Source organism: Nyctereutes procyonoides, unplaced genomic scaffold (genome assembly GCF_905146905.1).
Source record: "Nyctereutes procyonoides isolate TBG_1078 unplaced genomic scaffold, NYPRO_anot_genome, whole genome shotgun sequence".
NCBI classification, from domain to species: Eukaryota; Metazoa; Chordata; class Mammalia; order Carnivora; family Canidae; genus Nyctereutes; species Nyctereutes procyonoides.
In genome coordinates, this window is record NW_026575136.1 from 7,803,963 (window position 1) to 7,830,406 (window position 26,444).

The 26,444-nt window shown below is 46.7% G+C and overlaps 1 protein-coding gene across 4 annotated transcripts in view; it reads right to left on the minus strand.

The window, feature by feature from the left end:
- Nucleotides 1–26,157, minus strand: part of LOC129495440 (zinc finger E-box-binding homeobox 2) — a 136,818-nt gene extending 110,661 nt beyond the window's left edge. The window contains exons 1-2 of one of the 4 annotated variants that reach the window (XM_055302923.1): nucleotides 26,023–26,157; nucleotides 23,017–23,158 (exon numbers count right to left, since the gene is read on the minus strand). In XM_055302923.1, the coding sequence (XP_055158898.1) occupies nucleotides 23,017–23,089 (73 nt within the window). In that variant the 5' untranslated portion in view covers nucleotides 23,090–23,158; nucleotides 26,023–26,157. The other 3 variants (XM_055302924.1, XM_055302922.1, XM_055302925.1) reach the window with 3 other exon arrangements.
- Nucleotides 26,158–26,444: the final 287 nt, after the last annotated feature.

A 26,444-nucleotide genomic window follows, 5' to 3' on the forward strand; every position in this document is an offset into this window, starting at 1 on the left:
GCAGCTGCCTTTTTTTTTTTTAAGGCTACTGTTCCTTTAATGCCCAGCTGGTTCTGAGATGTAATAAAATTGACATATTGATTCCTTTGAATTTACAAATGCCTGTTTCATAAACTCCATCTCCAAAGCCTAGGCATCTTTAGAGCACTGTCATTTTTTTTCTCCAAATGGATCAATTATGTGCCCACGTAATCCTGTTACCTGTGAAATCCATGCATACTTCTCCCATTTGCTGCAGTTCCCAGGCGGACAAACTTGCATTATGTACGCATAAACAAACAGCGCATTTTCCTGATATTAGAGATTGTTTTCAAAGTGAAAGGCAATCTCTTGGGTCCTTTACTCAAAAAAAGAAGGGGGGGGTGGAGAGCGAGAGCGAGTGAGCAAGAGAGAGAAAAGCAAAGAAAAAAGAAAAAGAAAAACTGTTCCTTCAAGCAACCTCAGTGCATATATACAGACACAAGGGTGTGTGTGTGTGTGTGTGTGTGTGTATGTGTGTGTACATTTATATTTACTATTTGCAGTTCCCAACAAATTCATCTAAATCGTAGTTTTGCTATGTTCACTCCTTTAACTGATTCAAGGAAGTAGATTCTTCATTTCAGTTAAACTAGTTCAGGAAGGTTTATCACTTTTTTTTTTTCATTGCAGTCTTTTCTCCTTTTGTGGATAATTAGTTCTTTAAGGGGCACATCCTCCCTGAGACACCTTAAAAGGACTGGGAAACCAAAACCCAAAGTGAATCAGGTTACAAAGTTTGCAGCCATTTTATAGAGAGAGAAGTCCCCGGTATTTGTCACTGTAGCACTTGACACTCCCCGGCCCTGGGTCTTCCTTAAGCACACACAGAGTCCCTTATTGGAACAACCGTAGAAAACACAAAGATTCTGCTTCTACTACATTAGGAGAGAAACGCCTCAGTGAACTAGGAGGTCTTTCCCATGTCTTCAATCTGTAACAGCAAATTGTCTTCCTACACAAGCACATTTACATGTTCACGTGTGGACGCCCTCACCGGTGCGAAATGCATAAAGAAGGCTCATGTGCCAATGCACACGCAGACCGTGCCCGCACAATCCCCTGCAAATAACCAACAAGCAAACATGCTTTTGTCTACGTGTGAACTCTCTGTGTGAGCAAAGTGCGGTGCATGTTCTGCACAGAGATATGAATTCTCCCTTCATTCTTTCGGCCTGTGCTGTATCTGATTTGCCTCACTTCGCTGGGCACCCAGCAGTCCAGCTACACTGCACTTGCACTCTACAATTTGTCTCCAAGAGATTCCCCAAATCGCAAAACATCTTGTCTGCTGTCCAACGGGCTCCCCATATGCAGAAAAGATGGGTCTGAAAAATGGGGTAGTGTCTGGAGCCCTGTGGCCTGGCGCACCGCTGCCATTGTGCGGGAGCGGTTTGAAAGATAAATGGCTGCATGTTAACCAGATTTGACATGCTGCATGGAGGCAGGCACCTTTGGTCCCACGACACAGCCAAACAGAAAACACAACAAGCAAGTCTGGCAAAGATGTCCGACGTGAATAAAAGCACAACAATTTGTCACATAGTTGTTACAAAATGTTAGCAGCTTTAGGGCTTGCCATGGGATGGCAGAGATAAGGAGGCAGTGGGGAGAATTTGGAAGTTGGAGGATTGGTGAGTCTTAGGTGACAGGAGAGTTCATTCGGGGGGAAAAGGGGGGAAACAGTCACTGCATAGGGATTCTTTTCATTTGCTTCTTCACCAGGCTGAAGAAGGCCTTAATGTCAGGAATTCAATCAGCAAGGCCAGGGTTCCGGGGTTCACTCGATCCCTGTTCTGAAGGGCTGTCTGTTAACCACCTCCTTCCAAACTCCCAAAGATGTAACACCTTCTGGTGTCAGTTTCTTGAGGATCAAGAATCATGTTTCGTTTTCTTTTGCAAACTGGCATAATGATGAATGAAAGGAAGAATTCTGAGGATGAAAAATCCTCTTGCCCCACTTCCTCTCACTCTTCACCCAGAGAAAAGGGAGTCAAACTGCCTCACTCTAACTCTTTTTCAAATGCTGGGTTTCCTTTTCCGAATGTCCTGCCACGATCTCTTGTAACTCTGGAAATTCCACGATTCCTGTCACATTGACCCATAAACTTTCTTCCTGGACTCCGGGCTCATGCCCTTGCTAAGCCTTAAAGTCCTCATCCGTAAAAGGTGTATTAAAATAATAGTATCTACTCGCTAGAATTGCTCTCGGGCAACACCGGATGGCATAGGCAAAATCCTTAGCTCAGGTCCCAGCACATTACAAGTACTCAATAAATGTTGGATAATATTAGCTTCCGTGCAGTTGCCAGAGACATTTCGCTGAAACACAAATATGATTATGTCATTCTTCTTCTTTAAAAAATGGTTCACAAGCTCATCATCACCTATTTACTGGATAAGAGCCAGAAATATGGCATGGGAGATTCCATTTGCAGACTCCATTTCAGCTCATCCTCTTGCACACAACCCACGTTCAGACATCTTAGCTGGCCGATAGCACCTGAGGTGGTCCACCTTTCCCTCCTCCAGTGCCTGTATCCTCCTCCTCTGTCCTGTGTCCCAGGACGCCCTTCCCTCACCCTACTGGCGAAACCAAAAGTCATGTGACCCACACTGCCCTCCAAAGCTACCTTCCCCTGGAAGCCTGTCCTCCCCACCCTCTCCAAGATCTAGGTATGCCATCTTGCACACTCTGTACTCACTGGGTACAAAGTTCTTCACAGCACTCATCACATTTTTTCTCACTTCTTGAGCCCCCACCCCCACCCCCTTTCCCACCAGGCATCAAGCTCCTCAGGGGCCCTGGCTCTATCATTCATTTTTGGATCAGAGCCTCAAGTATGGTGCCTGCACATTGTAGCTGTTCAATTAACACAGAATGAATAAACACTGCAATTCTCCGCTGGAATACCAGGGGCCTAAAAGGCACCTGGAGGTATACTTTTTAAATCATTTTTGCAGCAGATTTTTTTTTTCTTATAATGAAAAAAAAAAAAAAAGCCCAGATCACCCTCGGGAATGAAGGTGAAAGAAGCCTTGAGTGGAAAAGGAATATGTGCAATCTTCTTCCGTGAACCTGACAGCTGCTCTGAAGATGGAGGGACTGCTACTGGCCATGGTGGGATGAGTCAAATAAGCTCAGAAGGCGAACTTGAAAAGAAAAAGGACTTAACACACCAAATTGCTGGCCAATCTAGTGCTGGGATAGCCACATAGTTCAGACCCCTTCGGAACACCCCAATGATACCGCAGGAGTATGGAGAAGATGCTTGGGATGGGGAGGGTGGGGAACAGACACTGCCATTGTCATGGTTCCATATAACCAACACGGGCGCAGTCTCCCACGTAAAGATCTCCACGTTGCCCTGGGAACTGTCACAGGACTCGGAACCAAATGTAACAGGGTAAGAAGATTTCTACTGCGAATTTTCCAAAGGGTAGGGCCTGCAGCTCTACTGACATCTGTGATTCTCTAACCTTTGTGACCCCTGGTAAGCCCAGAACCAGCGCAGCCCGGAGCACGTCATGGTACCTCCCCCACCCCACTGCTCTCCTGAAACTTGAGCCAGGCCCCATGTGGCTGCAGATCTTCTGTTCACAGGTCCTGAAGGGAATCTGGGAAGCCAGGCTTTGACGAAGTACGCACTCTCCCTCACTGAAGGTGAACTGGCTGCTGACAGATGAAATTGTCCTAGTGGCAGTTATTTGGGGGGGTGGGGGGGGACAGGAGCTGGTGAACGCCAACACCCAGGGGTCTCCGAGTTAACTGGTGACCTTCCAGTTTCCTCCATTTACAGGTCTCATTTTCTTTCTACTTATACTATTAAATGAGAAACAGGTTTAGATACAGAAGAAATGATGCCATGCCACTCGCAACAACCAGCTGAGTTGTCACCTCTACACCGCACAGTTCACTGGTGGCCTGAAAGTGACGAGGAAGGGTCGCGGGGTGGGGGGAGAGGTCTGATACCAGGCCTGAAATCAGAGGACAATAAGATACCATCAGGGACACAGATCGTTCCTTATTTTTGTTTTTTGGGGTTTTTTTTTTGTCTCTCTCCCCGAAATGTCAGGGTTACCCAAAGGATGTCTTCCAAGCTAAATCATCGATTTCCGCCTCAAACACTAAAGAACCAGGCAGGATATTTTACACAAGAGAATCTGATTATTAGTAGATTGATCGGTAACGGTTAACTAAACCTATTCTTAGGACGGGCTTTATATGGAGAGAACATTTTGCAGAATGCCAAGTACAGGAAGGGGATGCTTGAGAAGTCCCCCAAAGTCTCTTTCACTCCACTGGCAGCCAGATACTGAAACCCCATATTTGCCTCAATTAATTATTAAAATATTTTGAGTCCACGTGGTTCACAAAGTCAGGGTCAGCATATGAAAGTTAAATTTTGTCCATTAGGAGGAGATTTTAAAAGCTTGGTGGTTCTTATTTCAATGATAAAAACACAGCGTCTACAAAAATAATTTTTAGATACTATCTAAACTGTAAATTGACTCATGCCCTAACAGAACGTGCCATCCGCCTGCTGGAAATACATTCCGTGGATGGTATGATGCTTTATTAGAAAGTGGCATCCCTGTTTGTTAAAAGAAGAGACGTTATTAATGAGCAGAAATTCCCTTCTTGTTTCCTGCTCTGGAAAACTGTTTCCTAGTAATAACTTTATTCACCAGTTTTGGAGGCTTTTGGGTGGAGTAATCAAGATACAGTTAACAATTCTGAGGAAAACACTGGCCTACTACAACTCTCCAGTTCTTCCTTAAACTCTAAAAATAAAACTTCAAGTTTTCTTAGAGTAGTTAATAGTCCTTTTTAGGCCCGTGCTACCTGTTCCGGGGGGAAATTTCCTTCCGGGTCCTCTTTTGTTGATGGGAGCGTCGTGCAGAAAACCAAACCCACATCAGTCAGAGCTTCGGGAGCGCAATTTTGACCCCCGCAAGAATTTTAGGCTTGCAATTTGTATTGTTACGTTTCCTAATCTAGGTCTAAAATATGTGCAGCATTGCTTTTAGGAAGTAAAAAACTGATGGATCGTGCCATCCATGGCAGCATTTGTTCAGCATTTGGTACAAACGGGAGAAAAAAGATACAGAATGCATGGATTGGTTTTCAAATTACCTCAATATTTTGAAAACATTTTCACCTGCATGCTGAGAATGCTAAGAATGGCAAGGAAGGCAATTGTGCATTTGCACAGCCTCCACTGCATTCATTTATAAATTACCTCATCACTGACTGAAATTAACACTGATTCTTACAGGCAATTTCTCAATTTCCAATGCTAATTACATTTTTTTTACTTTTAAATTCTGTACCACCTGTTTTGGGCAAGACATCTTAGGCAGCGCGACCGCATTTAATCACAATTTTAATTAACCGCCCTGTAGATGTGAAAAAGAAGCAATTATAATGTAGATGAATGATGATTTTTCTGCATTAAATTGTTTTGTTTCCCTGGTATGTTGATTGTAACACAGCACACAAATACAGTAACTGTACAATTTTTTTCTATTGTAATTTAGTAATTGTTTTTGGAAAACCAGTTTGGGAATGAGTGACTTCATCTGTTTACAAATTGATTGATACTGTTCACTCACTGATTGCCGCGGCGTATATTTTGGTATTGCACAGCCTAGCATAAAATATAATTAGAGATGCACAGGCTTTGCAGCACCATTTTGGAATCTGAAAATCAACTGTAACTGAAGTATGTTTTCCTTGAGCATACTAGTATCAGTTGGGGCTGATGAAATGATAATCAAAACAATGGGCTTTCCAATTCCACCACTAGTAGAAACCCTTGGTTTCAATCTGATAGTCTAATATGGTAAGTTTATGAATTACTCCGTACTAGGCCTGGGAGCTGGGGGCTGGCAAGTCTGAAGCTTGCACAACTCACTCAGATCTGTATCACGAGAAGCATACCAAGTGAGGTAAGGAAACAATGATGAAAAATAAAAGAGTTGCTGCTTTGGCAATGGAAAGATTGTTCCCGACACCCCAGCACAATGCACTGGTGTGCTGTAGCTCTAGACTATCTCATCTCTACACGGCGATACAATAAGATCACATTCACGCTCCTGGCTTGCAGATACTGATCGTGAAAGCCCTACCTCATTGCAGATACATTCAAAGATCCTATTTACTTGAAGCAGAGCTTGCTCTTCATCCAGCTAGGAAGGGAACTGGGGGGCGGGGTGGGGGGGGGAGATCATGACAGCCATCAATATCTGTTTATTTGAAACCTGATGCTGACTGATGGCCAGAAGATCTATGCTTACTATTCTCACATGAATCAGAAATCCCTTCAGGAATGCCCTATCCTAACATCACATCCACTCCCCATCTCAGGAAAGTTCTCAGTTCATGCACTTCATTGGTGTCACAGGGCTGGGGTCTCCCTCAAATTATCCAATGAATTGTTCTGAAATGTGCTCACTTGGATGAGCCCTGGGCTAGGCCATTTCTGCTGGCCTGCAAAAAAAAGGGGGGGGGGAAGGCCATGTAAGCAATTGTGGACGTTCAAAGGAAACTATTTACGAGATCCCTTCATCTTCTACTTTGCTTCTTTTTACACTCCATTCCTTACAAGATCCTAAACCGGGACAGTTCATTAAAAGGTGAGAAGTCATGTTGGTCCCAGCCATACATTTGTTCTAAAACATAGCAGAGATTATGGGTTTACTTAGAGCCCTTTACAGATAGAATGTTATGAGTTGGCACAACAAGGCAGATCATGTCCGGCTAGGGGTTGGGGCAGGAGGACTCTTTGGATCATCTCGTATCTGTCTGTCTCTTTTATAAATAGTTGCTCACAAAGTATTAATAGAAAACACCAAGCCAATGCCAAAGTTTACTTCATATTTTAAGTAAGAATCTGCCCCATTAATATATTAAAAGGTCTATGCTTTTTGCCAGATTGGAGACTTGCGTGTCCAAATCTCGTTCACAACAACGGGACCGGACGCAACCATCTCCCACGAAACCAAGAGAATAGCCCACGCTGCAAGCCATGCTCCTGGTGGGATGTCTTTTTCATGGATGATATTACATGAAAACTAGCAATAAAGGCTTATTCCTGCCTCCTCACCAGTACCTGTGTCACCTTCCCTGGCTGTGAGGACTATTTCGTAGAAATGAGTATTGGATCAAACTACTACTGGGGGAGAGAGAGAGAGAGAGAGAGAGAGAGAGAGAGAGAGGCAATTCATTCCAGTTAGTAAAACTGTCAGTGCTAAGAAAGTGCGCTTAGGGCAGGTGAACGTGGGTATGTGTTTTACTCCAGAGATTCCATTTCCGATTTTCTAGTGCAGTCTCCCTGGTTATTAGCAGCAATACTTCTCATATCGCGGAATATTTTTCTCTCCTCTGCCACCTTCCTCACCTTCTCCAGAACAGCTCTGGTGAAGCATGTTGTTTTATGAATGGAGGTAAAAATAACCTTGACTTTCCCAAATTATAGCCTCTTTACATAATGAAAAGGGAGTGATCTGGCAATAGATTAAAACAAAAAAATTTTTTTTTTCATAAAGTAGTTCCAGCAATACTGCTTATTTGGAAGTTTCTAAAAGTGGCAGCATCTGTGCTCCTGCTGGGACGGGATGTCATCCCACAAACCTTTCTGCGAGCAGTCTGTCTCTAAGAGAAAATAAAGTACCTGATCCGGGCCTTAGTATTAGCTCCCCGTGTTTTCACACTCTGACCCACTGCGCGTTCCTTCGAGCAGAGAGCTGCTTCCCATGGCTACCTCCTCAATATAAACTTGCTAACTAATCTCTTAGCAAACTCTTGAAGCAAACCTGAAGGGAGGAAAAAGAGGCAGAGGGGGAACAAAACCCCACCCCCCCGGCATCGATAAACCTCAGGACACATTCAACGGGACACTGGAATCTAAATTTAGTCCTAAACTGAACTTTTCTTTTGAAGACCTAGCTGTTGTCTGTGGAACAGGGATTTTTATAACAATTCTTGTCTTTTTAAAATCTCAATCCTGGTTCTCCTGCTGTCTGTTAAACAGGACTCATCTGAACACAAACCCCCTCCGTTCTGGGTTGTTGTTGTTGTTTTTTATTTGTTTTTGTTTTTGTTTTTGTTTTTTCTTTTCTTTTCTTTCTTCTTTCCCCCTTGCTGGTAGCAGCAACGTGCCTACCCTTCCAGGTATTTGAAAATGGTCACTCTTATAACCAAGTATCTTTTTAATAAGGGATCTTTTTAAACGTCTGCCCAGATTGTGTACACACAAGGTAACTTCTCCTAAGGAATTTACGCGAGAATCCACTGTTGAAATAAATAATGACTCCCAACCAGTGATCAAAGAAAAATAAATCTTTTACCCTAATAAGACTTTTTTTCAGACTGGAATCCCCTTTTAAAATGGATAACAGTTAAAAGGCTACTGGCAATCTGTTTATTTCCAAAGCTGTGTTTTAACGTTGGCTATGTGCAGACTGGAAAAGCAAATGAACCCCTAGGATCTTCGAAGTTAAAGCTTTTAAAATAAAGTTGGTATGTAGTATTTGAGAACATATTGTTTGGAATTTAAGTTTTAATATCTAGGAATAAACAGAGCATTAAATCAAGCAAAACTGTGACAAGGCCAATATGCACACGGACGATGCCAGGAAGGCATCTTCAGCCCTTTGTTCACAGCTTAACAAAACTGTGCCGTCACACCACTTTAGTTCAACAGTGCCTGTCGAATGGGCATCAGCAGATCAGCCAATGCCTGTCATACACAGAGCCTGAAGACGGTTTGAAAGCAAGGGCTTATTCGACCCCCAAGTCTAGTTGGAAAGTGGCGAGGATTTTAAATCATCTGGTAAAGACACCAACACCCACCCTCCCGCAAAGTTATTAGAGATGAGAAAGGATGACAAAAAACATTGGCTTCAAAAAATAAACATAAAGGAGGAGGGGAAAAAAAAACCATACTCGGGCAAGGAGATCACTTTTCATATTTGTGTTCTTTGTTAGAGCAATTATAAAAGTTTTGCAATCATAGGTTTTTCCTTAAAGGAAAATACTGAAATATACTGAAATAAAAGTTTAATGTCACAGCTATTTTAAGATTTTTCCCACGTTTTTCTGCCCTTTAAACAACTGCATACATGTTCTTGGGTTCTCCGGCTAGGAGGCCATTATTCAACAAAGGCAACTCGCAACCCCATGTTATTCCAGGGAGTGTCCCTTTAAATATGTTTTTTTTCTTGCTACGTGGCTGTTTGTGTTGACCAAAACGCACTAACTTTTGAATTGACAAGTCTCCCGAGCCCTGGTCTCCGTGAACATCTAATCTGCTCCCAAGCAGAAACCCGAGAAAACCAACCTGGTAGAGAGAAGCAACTTTCCCTACAAGTTAACAATTAGGGAAAGGAAAAAAAAAAAAAAAAAGAAAGAAAGAAACCCAAACCGCCTTATTTTCCTCCTATAACACTGATCATGAGATTTGGCTTTCAAGCTTTAATAAGTGCTGAGGAGGTGCCTCAGAACTTTGCTCCTGTTTAATTAAGTGTGCCCACTCCAGGCATCCAATCAGAGGAAATGAGAGTGAGCCCCCCCACCCCGCAGCAGGGCTGGGGAGCCCTGGGGGTAAAGCCTGAGCTGAAGGTGTCCTGAATCCCTGGACCTTCCGAGTTCCTCCAGGATCCTCTGCTACTGAGATCCGTCCAGGAGTTGAGATTTCCCTTACACGAAAGTTGAAAAGCTCTCGCTCCCCCCCCCCCCCAACCTCAGTCTTTCACTCTGCTACTGTCAGTTTGCTGCGTGTTCTTTAGCTGTCTCTCTTTTCCAGTCCCTACCCTGTCAGTTTCTGGCCTGCCAATTTCAACTTGAAGCTTGACTGGGCTGATTTGATGCAAATACCTCCAGGGAAAACCCTGAAACTGATGAACAGTTATGTCAAGTCGATTTTGCACCATCGGGAAAAGGTAACCTCTGAGAGAAAAAAAACAACAAGGTTAAAGAGACAAGGGCTTTTCACGTGTAATACCTCTGCTGCACATCTCGTTCACTGTTTACCATCCCTCAGAAATTGTAACTGTCAGAATTAGTCCTAATTGCAGATGCGAAAGCTGCCATTATAATAAAAACAGAGGCAGTGCAGGCATTAAATGTAGCAGCCTAATTTGTGAGACTACAGAAAAGGTAGAGTAAATGAATATTTCATTACTTTAATTACCAGGGACTACTCTTTTCTTGCTGTCTTATGATAAGTGTTGCTGTAACTAGCAACAGCAAACATCCACTAAAACATAAAGTGCAATAATCGTCCTGCTGTCAGGATCACCGCTTTAAAATACGAGCCGGGAAAAAAATATAATGGTTTATCTATTTCTTAGAGATTGCAGAAGTAGAAGATGGAAATTCATTTAATGTCAGGAAAAGAAAAAAAAAAGGCACACACAAAGGCACCAGTAAACAGGTTTTAGTCAGAGAATAATGGCTCCAGGAGGGAGAAGGGGAAAAAGAAAAAAGAAAAAGAAAAAAAAAAAAAACAAAACACCCAGTTGGCTATACATTTGAAGTGTTAGCCCTAAAAGGACGACGCTGGAAAGTGAAAAGTAGGAGGTAATGGTGTTTGGATTTTTTAAGGCAAAATTTTGTTTTGTGTTGCACAACATAATTGCGTGAACCTTAGAAAATAAAGCTCCAGTGACTGGGGGAAAGACAAGAGGAAAGCAAGTGGTTTTTCAAATGATTAAGCAAAGGTGGAAAAAGTTCAAGTTGGCAAAAGTTTAGAAGCTCAGTCCAGTTCCACTTAAAAAAGACTAGATAAAGCCTGCCAGAAAAAGACTTTGCCTGTAGTTTCATAGTACTGATTCATAAGATTTGGGAAGTATCAATAATTACTCACCACTGACCCCTTGAAAAGCCCTGCGCATCTCCCTAGGAACCTCGACTTCAGGTAAAGGGGCAAAGCAAAAGTGGGGAGGTGGCTGGATTGTGGGAGGGAGAGGTGGGTCTGGCAGTGGGGGGGTGTGGTTGAGGAGGTTGCTGAGACTGGTTGAAGCCAGCCTGTCTCTGCATTTATCACTTTGTCCCAGAGGAGGTGTTTGTTCAACATAGCAGTTTGACAGCACAAAAACACTGTGGCCAGAAGCCCTATCAAAGAACCTACTGACACATATCATTTGTGGTCTTGGTTTCACAGGGTAAGGCTACCTCACACTTTATCTGCACAAGTATAAAAACTCCACACATTTCTAAGTGTTCAGTATGGTTTAATCCCCTGCCTTTTTTTTCCCCTTTTAAATATTATAAACACCACTTTCAAATGCCATCCTTATCCAGGAGTCCCGAATGCTGTTTTTAAAAACCATAACAATTTGCAATCAAGTTAGCATAATCCGCGTTGAGGTTGGTAATATTGAAGGAATATGGGTGGCGGTGTGGGTGGGTGGGTGGGGGGCAGTTTAAAAGCACAAAGCTTATGATTTATCCTAAATAATACACGTAAAGTTGAGACTATTAGGTGCAAGTAAGTTATGTAAGAGTCATGTGGCACAGGGAACGCTTTTCTTCCCCCCTGACAATGAATCCTACTAAACAGGGGTCTATGTTCATTCTTCGCCTCTACTCTTTTCATTTGAATATATTTCATTCACAAGCAGTATGATCGCAGTGAAAGTCCAAGAGGAAAAGTCTCAGAGTTGGGGTTCTAGGGTGTAATCGTAACTGTGTGCATGTGGAACGTGTGCATATGGGCTGTATTTAGTTTTCAAATTCCCATTAGCGGAGCAAAGGTGATGGGAAATCTTCAGAGGACAACCATTTTGCTTAGAGATTTTTCCCTTTTAATGGGTCTATTTATTATGAAAACACAGCTTACTGAGTTCTTTATATATCAACCTCACCTCTTAAAACTGAGAAATCTCATGATGTGAAACACTTCCATTGATGTGCTTTGTGTCTAAAATAGAAACTTAGGTACTTCCAAGAATAGGCAAATTGCAAAGTGTCTTTGACTACAGTTACTCGGATATACAAGGCAATATAAATACAATTTAAGCTAAGAAACAGTGAGGTCTATAGGTTACAGTACAGATCACTTGGGCACTGAATTCCCTGAAATTTACTCATCTGTTTAGGACAGAGGGGGAAAAAAATCTCATGCTATCTTAAATAGCAGGATATCTTCCTTCCTCCGTTGATCTGTTGTTGACTGCTTATTTTTAGGAGGGGTTGCCTAGCACCTTGTCAGGAATACCTTTATTTCCTACTGTTGATCATAAAAAGAGACACAGAATAAAATGAGGAACAAAAATCACTACAGCTGTCATATTAACAACCTAACTATTGAAGAGGAATCCATTCCATTTTTTTTTAAATGTAGAATATGTTTTGACTTTTTTTGTCATGGGAAATCATTAATGACAATGATCTGTTCCCGGAAGGATGCACTCCTGTACCTCGGTCACCTGAGATGATTTAAAAATGCCTCCACCTTATTGCTGTGACTTAAAAAAAAACACAGCTTCCTATATTTGCTCTTACGATAGAGTTAGCTAAACTGACCAGTTGCGCGTTTGTCATTCTCCTGAAGGAATACCTTCACTGAAGTGGGATTTAAAATTTTGACTTCAGAACACTCGAGTTCCGAATCAGGTCTCCTCCAGTTTAAAGCAGAGTATGTGTGGGTTCAAGTTGGAAAAACACACGGCAACCCAGGAAAATGAAGAATAACTACCAGCAGATTAGATGCAATAGAACGTGAAGTTTAATCCCATGGATTATAGGAAAAGTTATCCAGAGTCTTAATTTTAAGTAATGTTTTTTTTTAAAAGGAAAAGGTAACTTAAATATGTACACCAACATTTCAGTACTGTCTTTTAATTCTAACAGTTACATCAAATCTCATCCCCTCCACTCAGCTTACTAATAGAACTAGGTTTGTAAAAAAAAAAAAAAATTAAAAAAAATTAAAAAAAATCAAATCATGATGACGATTACATTCCTCGATTGAAAAATGAAAGCAAAGTTCAATCAGATCCTCTACGAAATGTTTGCTCCCCTCACGTCCCTTAACGTGTCCCCGCTGCTTGCTCTTCCAAAGTCTGGTTTTCGGAAGCCCACTACTAATTTCTAACCAAGACTGCAGCACCCACTGTAACACACTTGGCTTCATGAGCTTTCCTACGTTCCCGGGTCACACACACAGAATATCTGATGAAAGAGACTGATCATCCTCCTTCTCCCTTCAGCTCCTCTAACTTTCCTGTCAGGAGCCTGAAAAAATATGCACAGTTACTGTTGCTGAGGGGAGACAAAGTTTAACTTCTGGGTTGGCAATCGGAGAATAATTCATGAGCAGATTTCTAGCAAATGATATGATTTGCTAAATTTTGGTCTTTGATTTATATTTATGTACTCCTGCTACTGTTAAGGTTTTGCCAACCTCAATTAGATCATGAATGAGATCATTTTAATTCAGCCCCCAAACTGTGACCTGACCATGGTCTGAAAGTGTTCAAAAAGTAATTTTAAGCCTCCCTTTGATTTGAAAAGGAATACTGCATGCTTGGTCGTTCATACAAATAACATAAAACTTAATTATTGGATGATTTGGCAGAGGACCTTCTTGCCAAACAACAGTCAATGCCAGCTACTGTGATGCTGGCGATGCCCGGGCCCCCGAGCACACAGCCCCCTGTATCCAGCATTTGTTCATTGTGTCTCAGGGCAAGATGCTTTCAAATGGGATTCATGGATCTGGGAGGCAGGGTGCAACTGGAAGGGTGTACCATATTTATAACTCCAGTTAAAAAATGCTGTCTCACCTAGAAGGGAAGTAGATCTGCGCTGTCAAATCACCAGGAGGCTGTGACAAAGGGAGCTTGCAGCCTGACACACGGTGTAACAACATAGCAAACACCTTTAATCCTGTCATGTCTCATACCCTTTACTTTCTCACACATTTGTAGCTGCTTGAACGTTGACACCTACACTCTTTTTCGAAACTAAATAAGGCAATCTTATTTAAGCCCAAATGCAACACCTGTAAAGTTATTCTTGTGCCCGGCAAAAAATAACCATTAACTCCTTCCTCTTATAAATGCCTCTCTGCTGGCTTTGGCAAGTCTCAAGTTGGTAACAGTCGGCCTGAGGCCCTGACTCTGAGGTTCACATGACCTTCCAAGCTCCGAGAAAGATAGGCAACACTTCCCCCTTGAAAAGATGCGAGGGCTGTGATAATGTCACTGTCCCAACTGGCCTCTCACAGCTTTTTTGAGCCGAAGCCCCCCCCTTTCTTCATCACAAACTTCTGGTGTCTTTTATAGTAAGGAGAGAGGCCCCAGCTGCTTTATTCCCTCTAGCTACCATCGTCTAATATTTTAAAAGCTGGAAATGAAAATAGCTTTTCTAAAGATATTTCCTGGAATTTTTAATGTGCTGCCTTGATTCCCTTTTTTTTTTCCTCCTTGCCAATTATAAACCACCATTTGGAGGGCTTATGAGCAATGTAAGTCCACCTCATCTAATTAAACCACATTGTTTTAAAAGCTTGAACAGTTTTCATGTCTACACGACTTGTCTGAATAATAAACTGCTGGAACCAGAATCCTGAGTGTCTTTGGAGAGCCGGGATTTTATCTGCTGAGTGCAAAGGGCCAGGCACTCAAAGAGTTAAAGAGTGTTCCCGCATTGCTGGGTAGGTTAATATCACAGCTGCCTGGTAAAGCATTATCCCGGTACCTCACTTAACAAAAGCCTCCTTTTGCAAACAGACTCCCACTTTCCCCCCAAGTGTCCAAAGGTGTTTACTGAAGTAAATCTGCCTAAATCCTTCATTGCTTGGGTCATGGGGGTGGATAGGAGGGGTGGAAGGTGTAGGGATAATCTCTTTTTGTAAATTCTGCAAATCTTCTGGGAAAAGGAGGAGGGGGGGAAGAGAGAGAGAGAGAGAGAAAAAAAAATCAGGAATCTGTGTCACATGCCCGTGTGCCACTTCTAACGTCTCCGCTAGTTCTGCTCTCACACGTGAAATCCGCACAAGGGCCATCGGACAAGCCCCGGGGTCCCCTACGACTCAGGGGCCGCGGGAGGCCGGTGCACCTCTCAAGTTGCGCACGGGCCTGCAGCTCAGCCTCCTCGAGAGCTGGGGTCTAAGTAAGGGCGGTTACGAGGAAGGGAGAAAAAGAGGAAAAAAAAAAAAAAGGACAAGACAGTTTAGGAGCAAGATAATGCAGCTGAAAAGTTGTCACGAGAGGCTTCTGCTCTTGCTGTGGTCTCACTCCGATGCCATGAACTGCGTGTCACTTCTGCACGTTGCAAATGGGGGCAAATAACACAGTCAGACCTGACAGGTCGGCCTGCGAGGGTTTAGGCAGCTCCCAGGAAGAAGGAGCCCTGGAGGCATAAACTTTCCCTCCGAGGAGATCGTGAATACCACCAACCCCTCCCTACAAATCTTGAAGCCTCCAGTTTGAGATACAAAAAGGCTGTCATCTCACAAATGTTAAACATACTAAAAAAATCTGAAAAAAAAGTATGGAGAAGGTGTGAAAAACGTGGCACTTTACAGCCCTCAAAGCTTTTTAAAATAGAACAACTTTTCCCCCTAAAATTCTTTTCAGAGAATTTTCTTTTCTTTTTTTTTTCCTTCTTCTTCTCCTTTTTTTTTTTTTTTTTTCTTTTTGGCTCATTTGAGAGTTTCTTTCTTGGCTTTTTTCCCCTTTCATTTGAAAATATGAATTATCATAAAAAGTCAGGGGAAAAAATGGGAAAGTCTTTTCCAGTTTTCCTGAAGATTTATCAGCGTGTGTTCAGGCTGGGTGTAAGCACCTCTCCCTTTTTTGCTCTGGGCCAGACACCCATCACTGAAACCAGAGCAGGGCCTTGGGAGACTTCATCCCTGCTCTCCTCCAGAGCGGCCTCCAGCTGCAGCACCCCGCACACACCGCCCACCCCCGCCCCTCCCCAAGTGCCCTCACCTCCCTGGTCTGATGATGGTAAACAATAAGGAAGGCCAAATAGTAGGCAGCACTCAAGAGTGGGAAGTCCACACACCTGACCCCGAGTCTAACAGGCTTCTGAGGGAGAATTTGATCCCTCTCTGACACTTTCTACCTCAAGTGTTGAGCGGGTGGCCATGAATAGTACAGACATGCCATCTTGTAACACTATATGCCTGTCAGGAGGGACAGGGCCTGGTCAAGCATCAACTATATAAGGCTGGTAACTAGGGAAAGCCCAACAAACAGCCACAAACACCTAAGTTATTTTACTCAGCTACTACCCTCTCCTCCTCTCTCCTCTCTCCTCTCTCTCTCTCTCTCTCTCTCTCTCTCTCTCTCTTTCTTTTCATCTTGGCTTTCTGTAGCAGAATGCAAATGGAGCCTGCCGGCGGTGAAAGGGCTGAATTGTGATTAAGAAGAAGAAGAGCTCCTTTCTTTGTTCTCCCCTCAGGGGATGTTTACTGGGAGAGACACAGCGGATCAGATATGAAAGGCATTCAGGTCAGCATTGATGTGAGCGAAAGTGAAATCATACCTAAGGCATTCAAAAGACCGCCGTGTCAGGGGTTCAGCTAACGGTGCAGCTACTGTGCGTGTCTTCCCGGAGAGGCAAGAATCTTTTCACAGACTGGCGATTTTTTTTGCCCCCCTCCCTAATTTACTACAAAATCATAAAAGTTTCCCCACCCCTATTTACCTCCTACCAGATGACACAAGAGTTAGCATTTTTTTTCTCTCTCCTTCTGGACCACACGCGAAATTAGAGCAACTTCTAATAACTGTATTACCTTAATGAACCAGCAAGGCACCATCTGAACTGTGAAATCTTTCTTTTTTTAAGCAGATGTATTCATGTGTGATACATATATGCATAATATGTGGGGGAGAAGTGAATGAAGGGAAAAGCCAAAAGCACACACATGGATGGCTTTTCCTCTCACTTTTCTCAGAGGAAACACAAGACAACACACACACACACACACACACACACACACCACACCACACCACACGCACACACACACAGGCGCGCACGCACCCGCACAGAGTATATAAAAACAGTACAGAACACCTTAAAACGAAATTCTTTATTTACTTTGTGACTACTAGTTACACTTTTCCTGAGAGTTTTCACTGTGACAGGACTGTCACCCAGGATAAAAGTCTCTGGCACATAGCTCTGAAGGCAGAGACTTCCTTAGAGTCTGCTGATTATTATTGCTTTCCTTTTTTTTAAAAAAAAATGGGTGATGAAGAAATACTTGGATCTTACTTTTTAAAAGTTTACACTCCCCACAGCCCAAAGAGTCATTCAATAGATTTTCCAAGTGGTAAGCTGATGCTGTTGGTATAAACAGAGCTATGTAAATATACACAAAATTCACAAATCACAGCAAACATACAAATAACAGGGAGGTGCCTAGATGTTTCAGGGCTTAAAAATGAAAAGGAAAATCACATTTCATCTCCTGATTGCTAAAGAAAGGGAAGACACGGGGGGGGGGGGAAGAGGGCTATATTTATTGGTTTTAAATCATCCTTCCCTCTGCTCTGAATTATTCTTTTCAAACCTTCGCATCTTGGCTAAAAAGCATATTTGGGCTTATGTTAACATCTGCTTTTGTGGTGACATTTAATTCCGTATATTTTCAACTAGTGTTTCTGCATCACAGATTTTCCTCCTTTATCTCTTTGCTCTAAAAAGACAACCAAAGAGCAATCAAAAAGGTGTCTGACTTGGCCATTCAGACAATTGCCCCCTTGTGGGAATGCGGGAATGAATGGTACAGTGGACACCCCAGCACCATTGACGTTATAAACATGTAAATGAAACACATTAGGGCAGACAATCAATTGTCTGTGAGCATTGCAAACCTGCACTCCCTCTCTCTGTGACAGGCACAAAATAGTGTCTACCTTGGGAAGCCACGGTGCTGGAGAGTACAAGGACAAAGAGTTCCCTTTCACACAGAAGAAAATGCACCTTAAAAGCCTTGGAAGAATGCAGATGACAAAAACTGTCGTAAGGCAAAGAATCTCCCACATCTTGGAATCAATGCGGCACTGCTAGAGAGCCAGCAGCACCGTCCTTTCCTACCTTCAGGGTAGACCCCACATTTCTCCAAGGAAATATTCTGAATACAGCGGTCAGGGGCTTTGATAACCTCTTGGAATTTTCTTTACTTTGAGCAAATTAAGCGAGCCAGAGAGGAAAGCGTCGGATGCACATGACATAGCACTTTAGCAGGGAACTTTCATCCTGGCTTCCTTCGTATTTGGAAATAAATGCTTAAAGACACGGATTCATTTTTATTTGGCAACAGAGACACAATGTAAAGTTGAAAATCCCGAGCCCACCCTTGCCCCCCGGCGGGGCTTCACACTGGGGGGTGCCAGCAGGCCAGTGGCCCTGCTACGAAGAAGGCAGGCGTGTTGCTGCTACCCCCATCGACTTAGTTTTTCCAAACCGAAATAAAACCAATATATCAGTCTGGATACATAGCCCCCAGTCTTGCGTGTGTGCAGCGTGACGAAACTTGCAGAAGATCTCCGCAGAGAGAGAAGGATGGAGATGGATATCTCTGGAGCGCCCTCAGAACTGGTACCTGCCACGCAAACTGCCTCTGAGTGTTGGGAGGACCAGCGAACCAGGCTCCCTGTAAACTCATCAACTTTGTGGAAGGAGCTACTTGCAAAACATCGCCCCACTTGCAAAGATGACCAAGTCTGGAGCCACTGCAGCCCCGAAGGAAACTTCCCTGCCTCAGTGTGTGCCAAGGGGCCCCGACTGCGGGCTGCCCCCCACCCCGGCCGACAGCACCTCGCAGGGGGGAGGAGGGTGGGGGGGGGCAAGGGCCACAAGCCCTCAGGAGGGGCTCGATGCCTCCCTTTTCCTTTTCATTTAAGCATCTCTGAAACGGAAGCAACCTCTCCGTCCTCCGCTGCCTCTAAGCATCACCACCAGCGCCTCCACTCCCTCTAAGGAAGTGGTAAGGAGAGAGGACTTATCTTAAAAAAGGATCATCATTTCTGCTCATCTGATTGTTCCTCCCCTAGGGTCCCAAGCCCTGAAAACATCCAACTTTAGCCCCTTTCTCTACCACTGCAAGTCGGAGACCAAAGGCATTTGTAAAAATCTGCCCCACTCTCCCCCCATCCACACCCACCCCCCACCCCCCGCCTCGCCCGCCAGCCCCAACCCTCTTGATGAAAGTTTGTAGAAAAATCAGATTTAACTTTCCTTTCTGCCTTCCACTTCCTTTTCCCTTCCACTCTTAATTCAGTTTTCATTTAAAAGACAACTTTCATTCCCTTCTCTGAAGCAAGCAGTTTCCGGATCTGATTTTTGTTACGACCTGCGTGTGTTATGTGCGATTCTTCCAGAGGCTGATGCTGGAAGGCAGTGGGCCGGGGAGGCCAGCCCATCTTCCCAGGCTCCGCGGGAGGCAGGAGGGAAGCGGGAGCATCCCCGGGAGCCCGAGCCCCGAACCGGGGGCCAAAGCAACTAACTTTGCAAGTTACAGCGGGGCCCGCCAGTGGCAGGCAACCGCCGGGCACCTCCCGCGCCAAGGGCTCCTTCCTGGCTCCAAGGCTGTGCGGAGATAGTGGGGTGTAATCAGGGGAATGGGGGGGGGCTGGGTTTCCCCCCCTCCTCTCCAGCTTCAGTGAAAGTGTTACAAAGTGAGTCAGGCGACTGAGGATCATCTGACTGAACTTTCTTGAAACCGACACACATTCTTGTCTGCCGGCAACTCGCTTTTTGCCTCCTTCCCCCTCACCCCTCTCCCCCTTTCCTCCTGCTGCACATCTTACTTTCTGGGAAGAGATTGCATCCCTTCCATGTGGGGGAAAGGAGACTGTCAGCTCTGGATTAACTTGGCCCTGGCACTGTCTTTGCCAAGCATCTTGCTGGCCTGAGAATCTTGAAGGCTGGATTTTGGATTCTTGTTTCTCTCTTTGCACATTTATTTCCCTCAAACTGCTCCTTCTCCTTTGCTTTTTCATAACTGTGTACTGCATCGTCTTTTAACCCACGTTCTTGACCAGCCTTCACACACACAGGCACACACACACACACACACACACACACACACACAGACCCAGGCACGCACAACTGCTTTACAGGTCTTTTTTCTTCTTGTCGCCCTCGTCTATATATACGTTGTTGACTTCATTAAATTATATAAAGTGCCATTCTAGTTTCCTGGATGACCATCTCTCTCTGTGTGTGTCTCTCTCTCTTTTTCTCTTCCAGCTTCTTACTTCTGTGATTAGTATTGCCATTATTCCTTTCCAGGAATTTCTATATGATTTTGATAAGCATCATCATATTTAGTGTTATCAGCAAAGACACAAGCTCAAAAGTGACATCTTTTCCATGAATCCAGGAAAGAAGAAAAATCCACTCAGTTCAGATAAATCCTGGCAATCCCCAAAGGGAAAGGCATTGGATATGTGCTTGATGAGAAAAGAAAATGAAAAAGGGGGGAAGAAAACTCTTCTACCTGCTTCTCAAAACCAGGGCATTGCTCAGTCAGATTAAACCCAAAGAAAAACATTGACAAGTAACCAATTCACAGCATGTTTTTTCACACATTATTTGGGAAAAGAGACAGGTAATAGTCAAAGTTAGAGAAGCTGTAAGCAATGGACAGGCTTGCTGTGAAGTGTGCAAGGTCTGAGGTAAATGCCTTAAAATGTGCAATTTAACTTTCCATTTCGGAGTGTTGAGGCTTCTCCCAAGTTAGGGGCTGGGCGGAGGGGAAATGGTTGCAGTGTCCATGGCTGAGCACCTCCCTGGCGCTTTCGGTTCACCTGCGAGCCCCCAGCAGGCCTCCCTCTCCGCCAACCCCACCCTCAGGGTTCCCAGGAAGCTGGGAGACCTCTATATCCCCAGACCTGAGCTCTGGCCTGACCTCACGGCCCGGGCCAGGCTGGTCATCGGTGGCAAAATCCCGAAGGGGGTGGGAGGAGGCAGGAAAGCAGAAACAAACATTCTAAATAGTCTCTTCTGCAAAAGAACACTTCTGGGAACCTTGCTTTATATCTCATTTTCTTCTCTTTTCTCTCTCTCTCTCCCTCTCTCTCTCTCAATCTCTCTCTCAAAAAAGAAAAAAAATGACTGTTTAACATAAGAAGAAAAAAAGAGCCTCCTTGACACAAAGCTTTTGTTATCCAGTTGATCAGCACCACGCTTTAGATACTTGTAAGAGGGGGAAAAAAAGCCCCACAACAGACATTGATTTTAGAAAATCAATAACCAACATTTAATAAAAGGAACAGAGGAAACACAAGAGAGGAGAGGGGGACATTAGGTATAATTTTAGTGTCTACTAAATTACCCAGAGATGGGGAAGGGGAGGTCTCCTGAGTAAGGACCACCTTAAATAATGCCAGCTACCAGAATGAAGAAAAAAATTAAATTAAGAGAGAGAGAGAGACAGAGACAGAGAGACAGAGAGGGGAGAGATGGACTTAAAAAGAGGCAGCCTCAACTGGATCTTGGGGAAGCAGCTCGGAATATATTATTGTACTTGTTTTTTTTTTTTTCTTTCTTTCTTTTTCTTTTTTCTTTTTTTTTTTTTTTTTGTAATACTAAGCCAAGCAAATAGATCAAAGGCAGCACAAAGGGAAAAGGCAGGATAACGTAACGAACAGTTTCTGACCAAAATTCCTCTATCACTCCCCCATATGGCTCGACACCTCCAGCACAACAAGCAGGAGATGCACACACACACTCACACTCACACTCACGCGCACTCGCGCGCACACACAACCTGGAGAGGCAGAGACCCCGGGAGCAGCATCATCTGTCCCGAATCAGGGCTCCGGGTCTTTGTGCCTCCCCGGCCCGCGCCCCCCCCCCCCGCCCCGCGCGCGGCTGCCGGGCAGGCGGCCTCCCGGGAAAGTTGGTCCGCGTGGGCCGGGGCGCGGGGCGGGCGCGGGGCGGGCGCGGGCGCGGGGGGCCGGAGGCCGGGGAGCCCGGGCCCGGCCCGCGGGCGGCGGCAAGTTTCCTTCCCCGGCCCGAGCCGGCGCTCCTCGGCTTGTTTGCTTTGGGGGCTTGGGCTTCCTTCGGAGGCTCGGGGGGTCCCCCGTCCGCTCCCGCGGCGCCCCTCGGGTCCCCAGCCCGCTCCCCTCCCCGGGCGCCTCCCGCGCTCTTTGCCAATCACTTTCCTCTTTTATTCCCACGATTTGGTTCGGGGGGTGATACCTGGGGGGCGGGGGCCCGGGGGCCGGCGTCTCTCTGTCCTGCCCTCCATCCCTCTGCGCAACCCCCAGCCAGGGGGGCCCCGGCGCGGCCGCCCCCGCCTGCAGCCTCCTGCGTCCGCGCGCCCCCCTCGCCCCCATCTCCGTCCTCCTCCCTGACTCAGCTCGGGTACCGGGCGCCTCCGGAGCGTGCAGAAACTGCCCAGAAAAGTCTGTGTGCGTGCCCCCCGCGACCCCGCGGCGCCCGCCCCCGCCCCCCGGCTCCGGGCCCCGGGCGCGCCCTGCCGGGCCCCGCCGCCCGCGCGGACCGTTACTTGGCGGCCGCAGACTCCGGCAAGAAACTTTGAGGCCGGCGGCGGCGCAGCCCGGGCCCCCCCCCGCCGCCGCCGCCGCCCGCCCGCCCGCGCCCGCGCCCGCCCGCGCCCCCGCCCCCGCCCCCGCCGCCGGGTCCCGCGCCCCGGCCCCGGCCCCGGCCCCCGCCCTGCCCTGCCCTGCCCGGGCCGGGCGCTCCCGCAGCGCGGCCGGGGACCCGCCCGCGGACCGGGCGGCGGAGCGCGGCGGAGCGCGGCGGAGGGCGGCGGGGACCCCCGTGGGCGAGCCTCTCCGGGGCGCTCCCGCCGGCGCCCCCCCCCCCGGGCGCCCCGGGTCCCCGCTCCGCGCGCTCCGGCTCGGCTCCCGCTCCCGCTCCGGCCCCGGGAGAGGCTCGCCCGCGACCCCGGGCGCCGTCGCCGCCGCCTCGCCGGCCCTTCCCGGCCCCCCCCTCCTCCCCGGGGCCCGCGCCGCCGAGCAGCCCGGAAAAGTTTGGTTCGGGCCGCTTCTTACCGTTTTTCCTCCTGGGATTGGCTTGTTTGCGCCTCTTGCACCGGGGGCCATCCGCCATGATCGGCTGCTTCATTGATAAGAGCGGATCAGATGGCAGCTCGCATGGACTCGGCGCCCTGCTCCGGCAGCACGCAGGCTCGATCTAGCAAACCAAACAGCGACAGTGTGGGCATCGCCGCGCCCGCCGCCGGCGCCCGGGGACAGGGACAGGGCCGGCCCGGCCAGCGCCCCCCCGGCACCCGGCACCCGGCGCCCGGCACCCGGCACCCGGCGCCCGGCACCCACCCCCTGCGCCAAAGCGAAACTTCGGCGGCCCCCTCCCCGCCCCCCGCCCCCCCACCCCCCCGCGGGCCCCGAGGCGCTTTGTGTGCGTTCCTGGGCGCTGCGCTGCGCCCGCGAGGGGGGCCCCGGCGCCCCAGCCCCGTCCCGTCCCAGCCCCGGCCCCGCCGCGCCCCCCGGGGCCCCGCCGCGCCACCGACCGACCCCGGCCCGGCCCGGCCCCCGCCCCCGCCCCGCGCGCCCCCCGCCCCCCCCTCCCCCCCGGCCCGGCGACCCGGGGCGACGCCAGCCTGCCTCCCGCTCCCATCCCCGTCCCGCGCGCCCCCACCCACACCCCACACACACAACCCCGTCCCCCCCGGAGGAGACACACAAACAAACAAACAACAGCCCCCGGATGAAGCACACTCGGGCAAATTGATAATAGTAATTATAGGGAGCCCGCTCGCCCCGCGCCCCCTCCCCTCCCCTCCCCTCCCCTCCCTGGGAGTCTATCGAGGCTCTGTCTCCATCCCCCCCACACCCCCCCACACACACCCACCGCCACCCCGGTCCCCCGCCCCCAAATTAAGATTTCCCATTTCACGCCGAAATAAGAAGTATAATTATAAGCCTCTTTGGACACTAGCGCTTCCCACCCCCCTACACACACACACACACACACACACACACACACACACACACACACACAACCCTACACACCTCCCCCCCACCGCCACTTTGACAATATTTACTTAAGTATTTTCCCCCACCTCATTCACACACATGCTCCCCTACACTGCTTCCCTTAAATAGTTCCAGTAGAATTTCTCTTTCTTTTTTTTTTCTTTTCTTCTTCTTCTTTTTTTTTTTTTTTTCTATCCCCTCAAGAAAGGAAAGAGAAAGTCCAACCGCTACGGCAATACTTTGAAGCTCTACTTAAATGATCGTATCCTTTCTGGCTTCGAAACTTTTGTACCTAAAAATCGAGAGAGGCGCTGCATTTTTTTTTTTTCCCCTTCAGCTGAAACTGTCAAAACTTGGAGAAGGGGAACCTCGGAGGCAGGCAGCAGAGGTGGAGAATCCCGAAACTCGGTGGAGGTTGGGAAGATGCTGTGCCTCGAGGATTAGTTTAAACAGGGGCTATAAAAGATGTAACAGATGCAAACTGTAACACAAGGGCCATTAACCCTTCCTCTGCCGGGCACACTCAGTCCCCAGCCCCGCACCTATTGTCTCCTGTGCTCAAAGCTTTGCAGAAAACCTGGAAAGTGAGTATCAGTTTCCACACATTTGCTGAGAGGAGTGTGGTGGTGGTAGTGGGGGGGGGGGCGGCGAGGCAGAGAGAAGGGGAAGTGGATGGTTTAGAAAGCACCTTGAATTTAACCTAGGCATAGTGGGTGACTTTTAAGTTTGACACATTTTGTCATTTCCTGGCTCTCCTATTGATTTGAAATTGTTGGGAAAAATCCTGAAATCAGGAAACGGTCACACAAGTGTCTGGGATGAAACAGCTGGCCTGTCTGTATTCATGCTGAGACTTACACACGATTGCATATAAATACATGTTTAATAAAGTAAGCTGCTAGTTTTATGAGCCTGTGTGTGTGTGTGTGTGAGAGAGAGAGAGGGGGGGGGGCATTTGTGCTGTAAACTTTATCTTTTGCCTGTTATTTCTAACTCTGGAGTTAGTAATCTTGCCTTCATCATTATAGGGGGAGCATGTAAAATATATAAGTAGGTGGGAGATAAACACATTCACGTTAGCCGGGCTCATCACTGTTCCTGGGAACTCCTGCTATCTCTCTCTCGACTTTTCGGTGCCAAAGTAGGGAATGGGATATGTGTGTGCATGTGTCTCCTGCTCGATCCACGTCTCTATTACTTTGCCATTTAAAACACAATTTCAAAAGTTACCCTTAATTTACAACTCTGATATCCTGACAGCAGCTTTCTTCCCAGCTGTAGTGACCCCCCACCCCCCACCCCACATACACACTTTGGTAAACGACTCAAGTTCCATGAGGACTTTCACTTCTTTATTTATCATCACAGAAATGAGGTGTTACTTCACATACATACACACACAAAGAATAAAATAAAGAAATGAAACTCGCTAAGCAGACAAAAACAGGCAACTTTCTGCTTAGAAAACAGCCTTCTCCGGTGGGAGAGGATGCAGTGCCATATCTACGAGAAAGACATGCCCCTGAATTTGGTAGGTTTGTATCGATCAAGTTTTGTCATTATTAACAGGTTATCTGCCAAGTTTTAATTGCTGAATACAATGAACTGGAGCTAGATGCAAAAAAAAAAAAAAAAACCCACAAAAAAAACAAAACAGGGTTAGATTCTCTCCCCCTGGAGGAGTTTTCCTTCCACCATGTAGTTCTCAATAAAACTTTTCCTCGGCTGGGTAGCAAAAGGCACCTTTGGTTACCTGAATGGACAGGTACAGGGCAAATTATTTGGAGGAGGAAAAGGGAGAGGAAAGCAGGGAGAGGGAGCGGGAGTGCCAGAGAAATCCACGAAGTCACTCTTGGGAAAAGCTTGCCATAAAGGAGCTAAACCCACCTGAAATTCCTGCCCACGGACACTCCTTCTCACTCCAGACTCCCATCCCCACTTAAAAGGAGGAAAAAAAAATCATAAAAGGAGGGTGTGTGGGGGGGAATGACCGTACCAAAAAGGAATAAAAAAGAGAGAAAGGGAGAGAGAGAGAGAGAGAGAGAGAAAAAAAAAACCTACCTGCGAAGTCTTGTTTGTAGTTTTGGCCAGAAATGGTGAGAAGAAAAAGCATGAAGAAGCCGCGAAGTGTGGGGGAGAAAAAGGTGGAAGCGAAGAAACAGCTCCCGGAGCAAACTGTACAAAACCTCGCCAAGAGTGTCGGGAGGCAGGACCGTTATTCCTGCGGAGCAGGTTAGAACTGATCTCTTTCGGCCACTCCAGGAAACACAAACCTGGGGACGGACTGACGTGTTACGCCTCTTCTAATGACATTTTTTTCTTTTTCTTTTCTGTAGGAGAGAGAGGAGAGACCCTGAAACACGCGCCACCTATCTTTGTGGGGAGGGATAATTGAAGCGCCCTGAGCGTGAGCATCATGTGAAAACGTGATCGCCAAGTTTCTCTCTGGGAAAGGATCTGGGATAGATTATACCTTGAAGTCT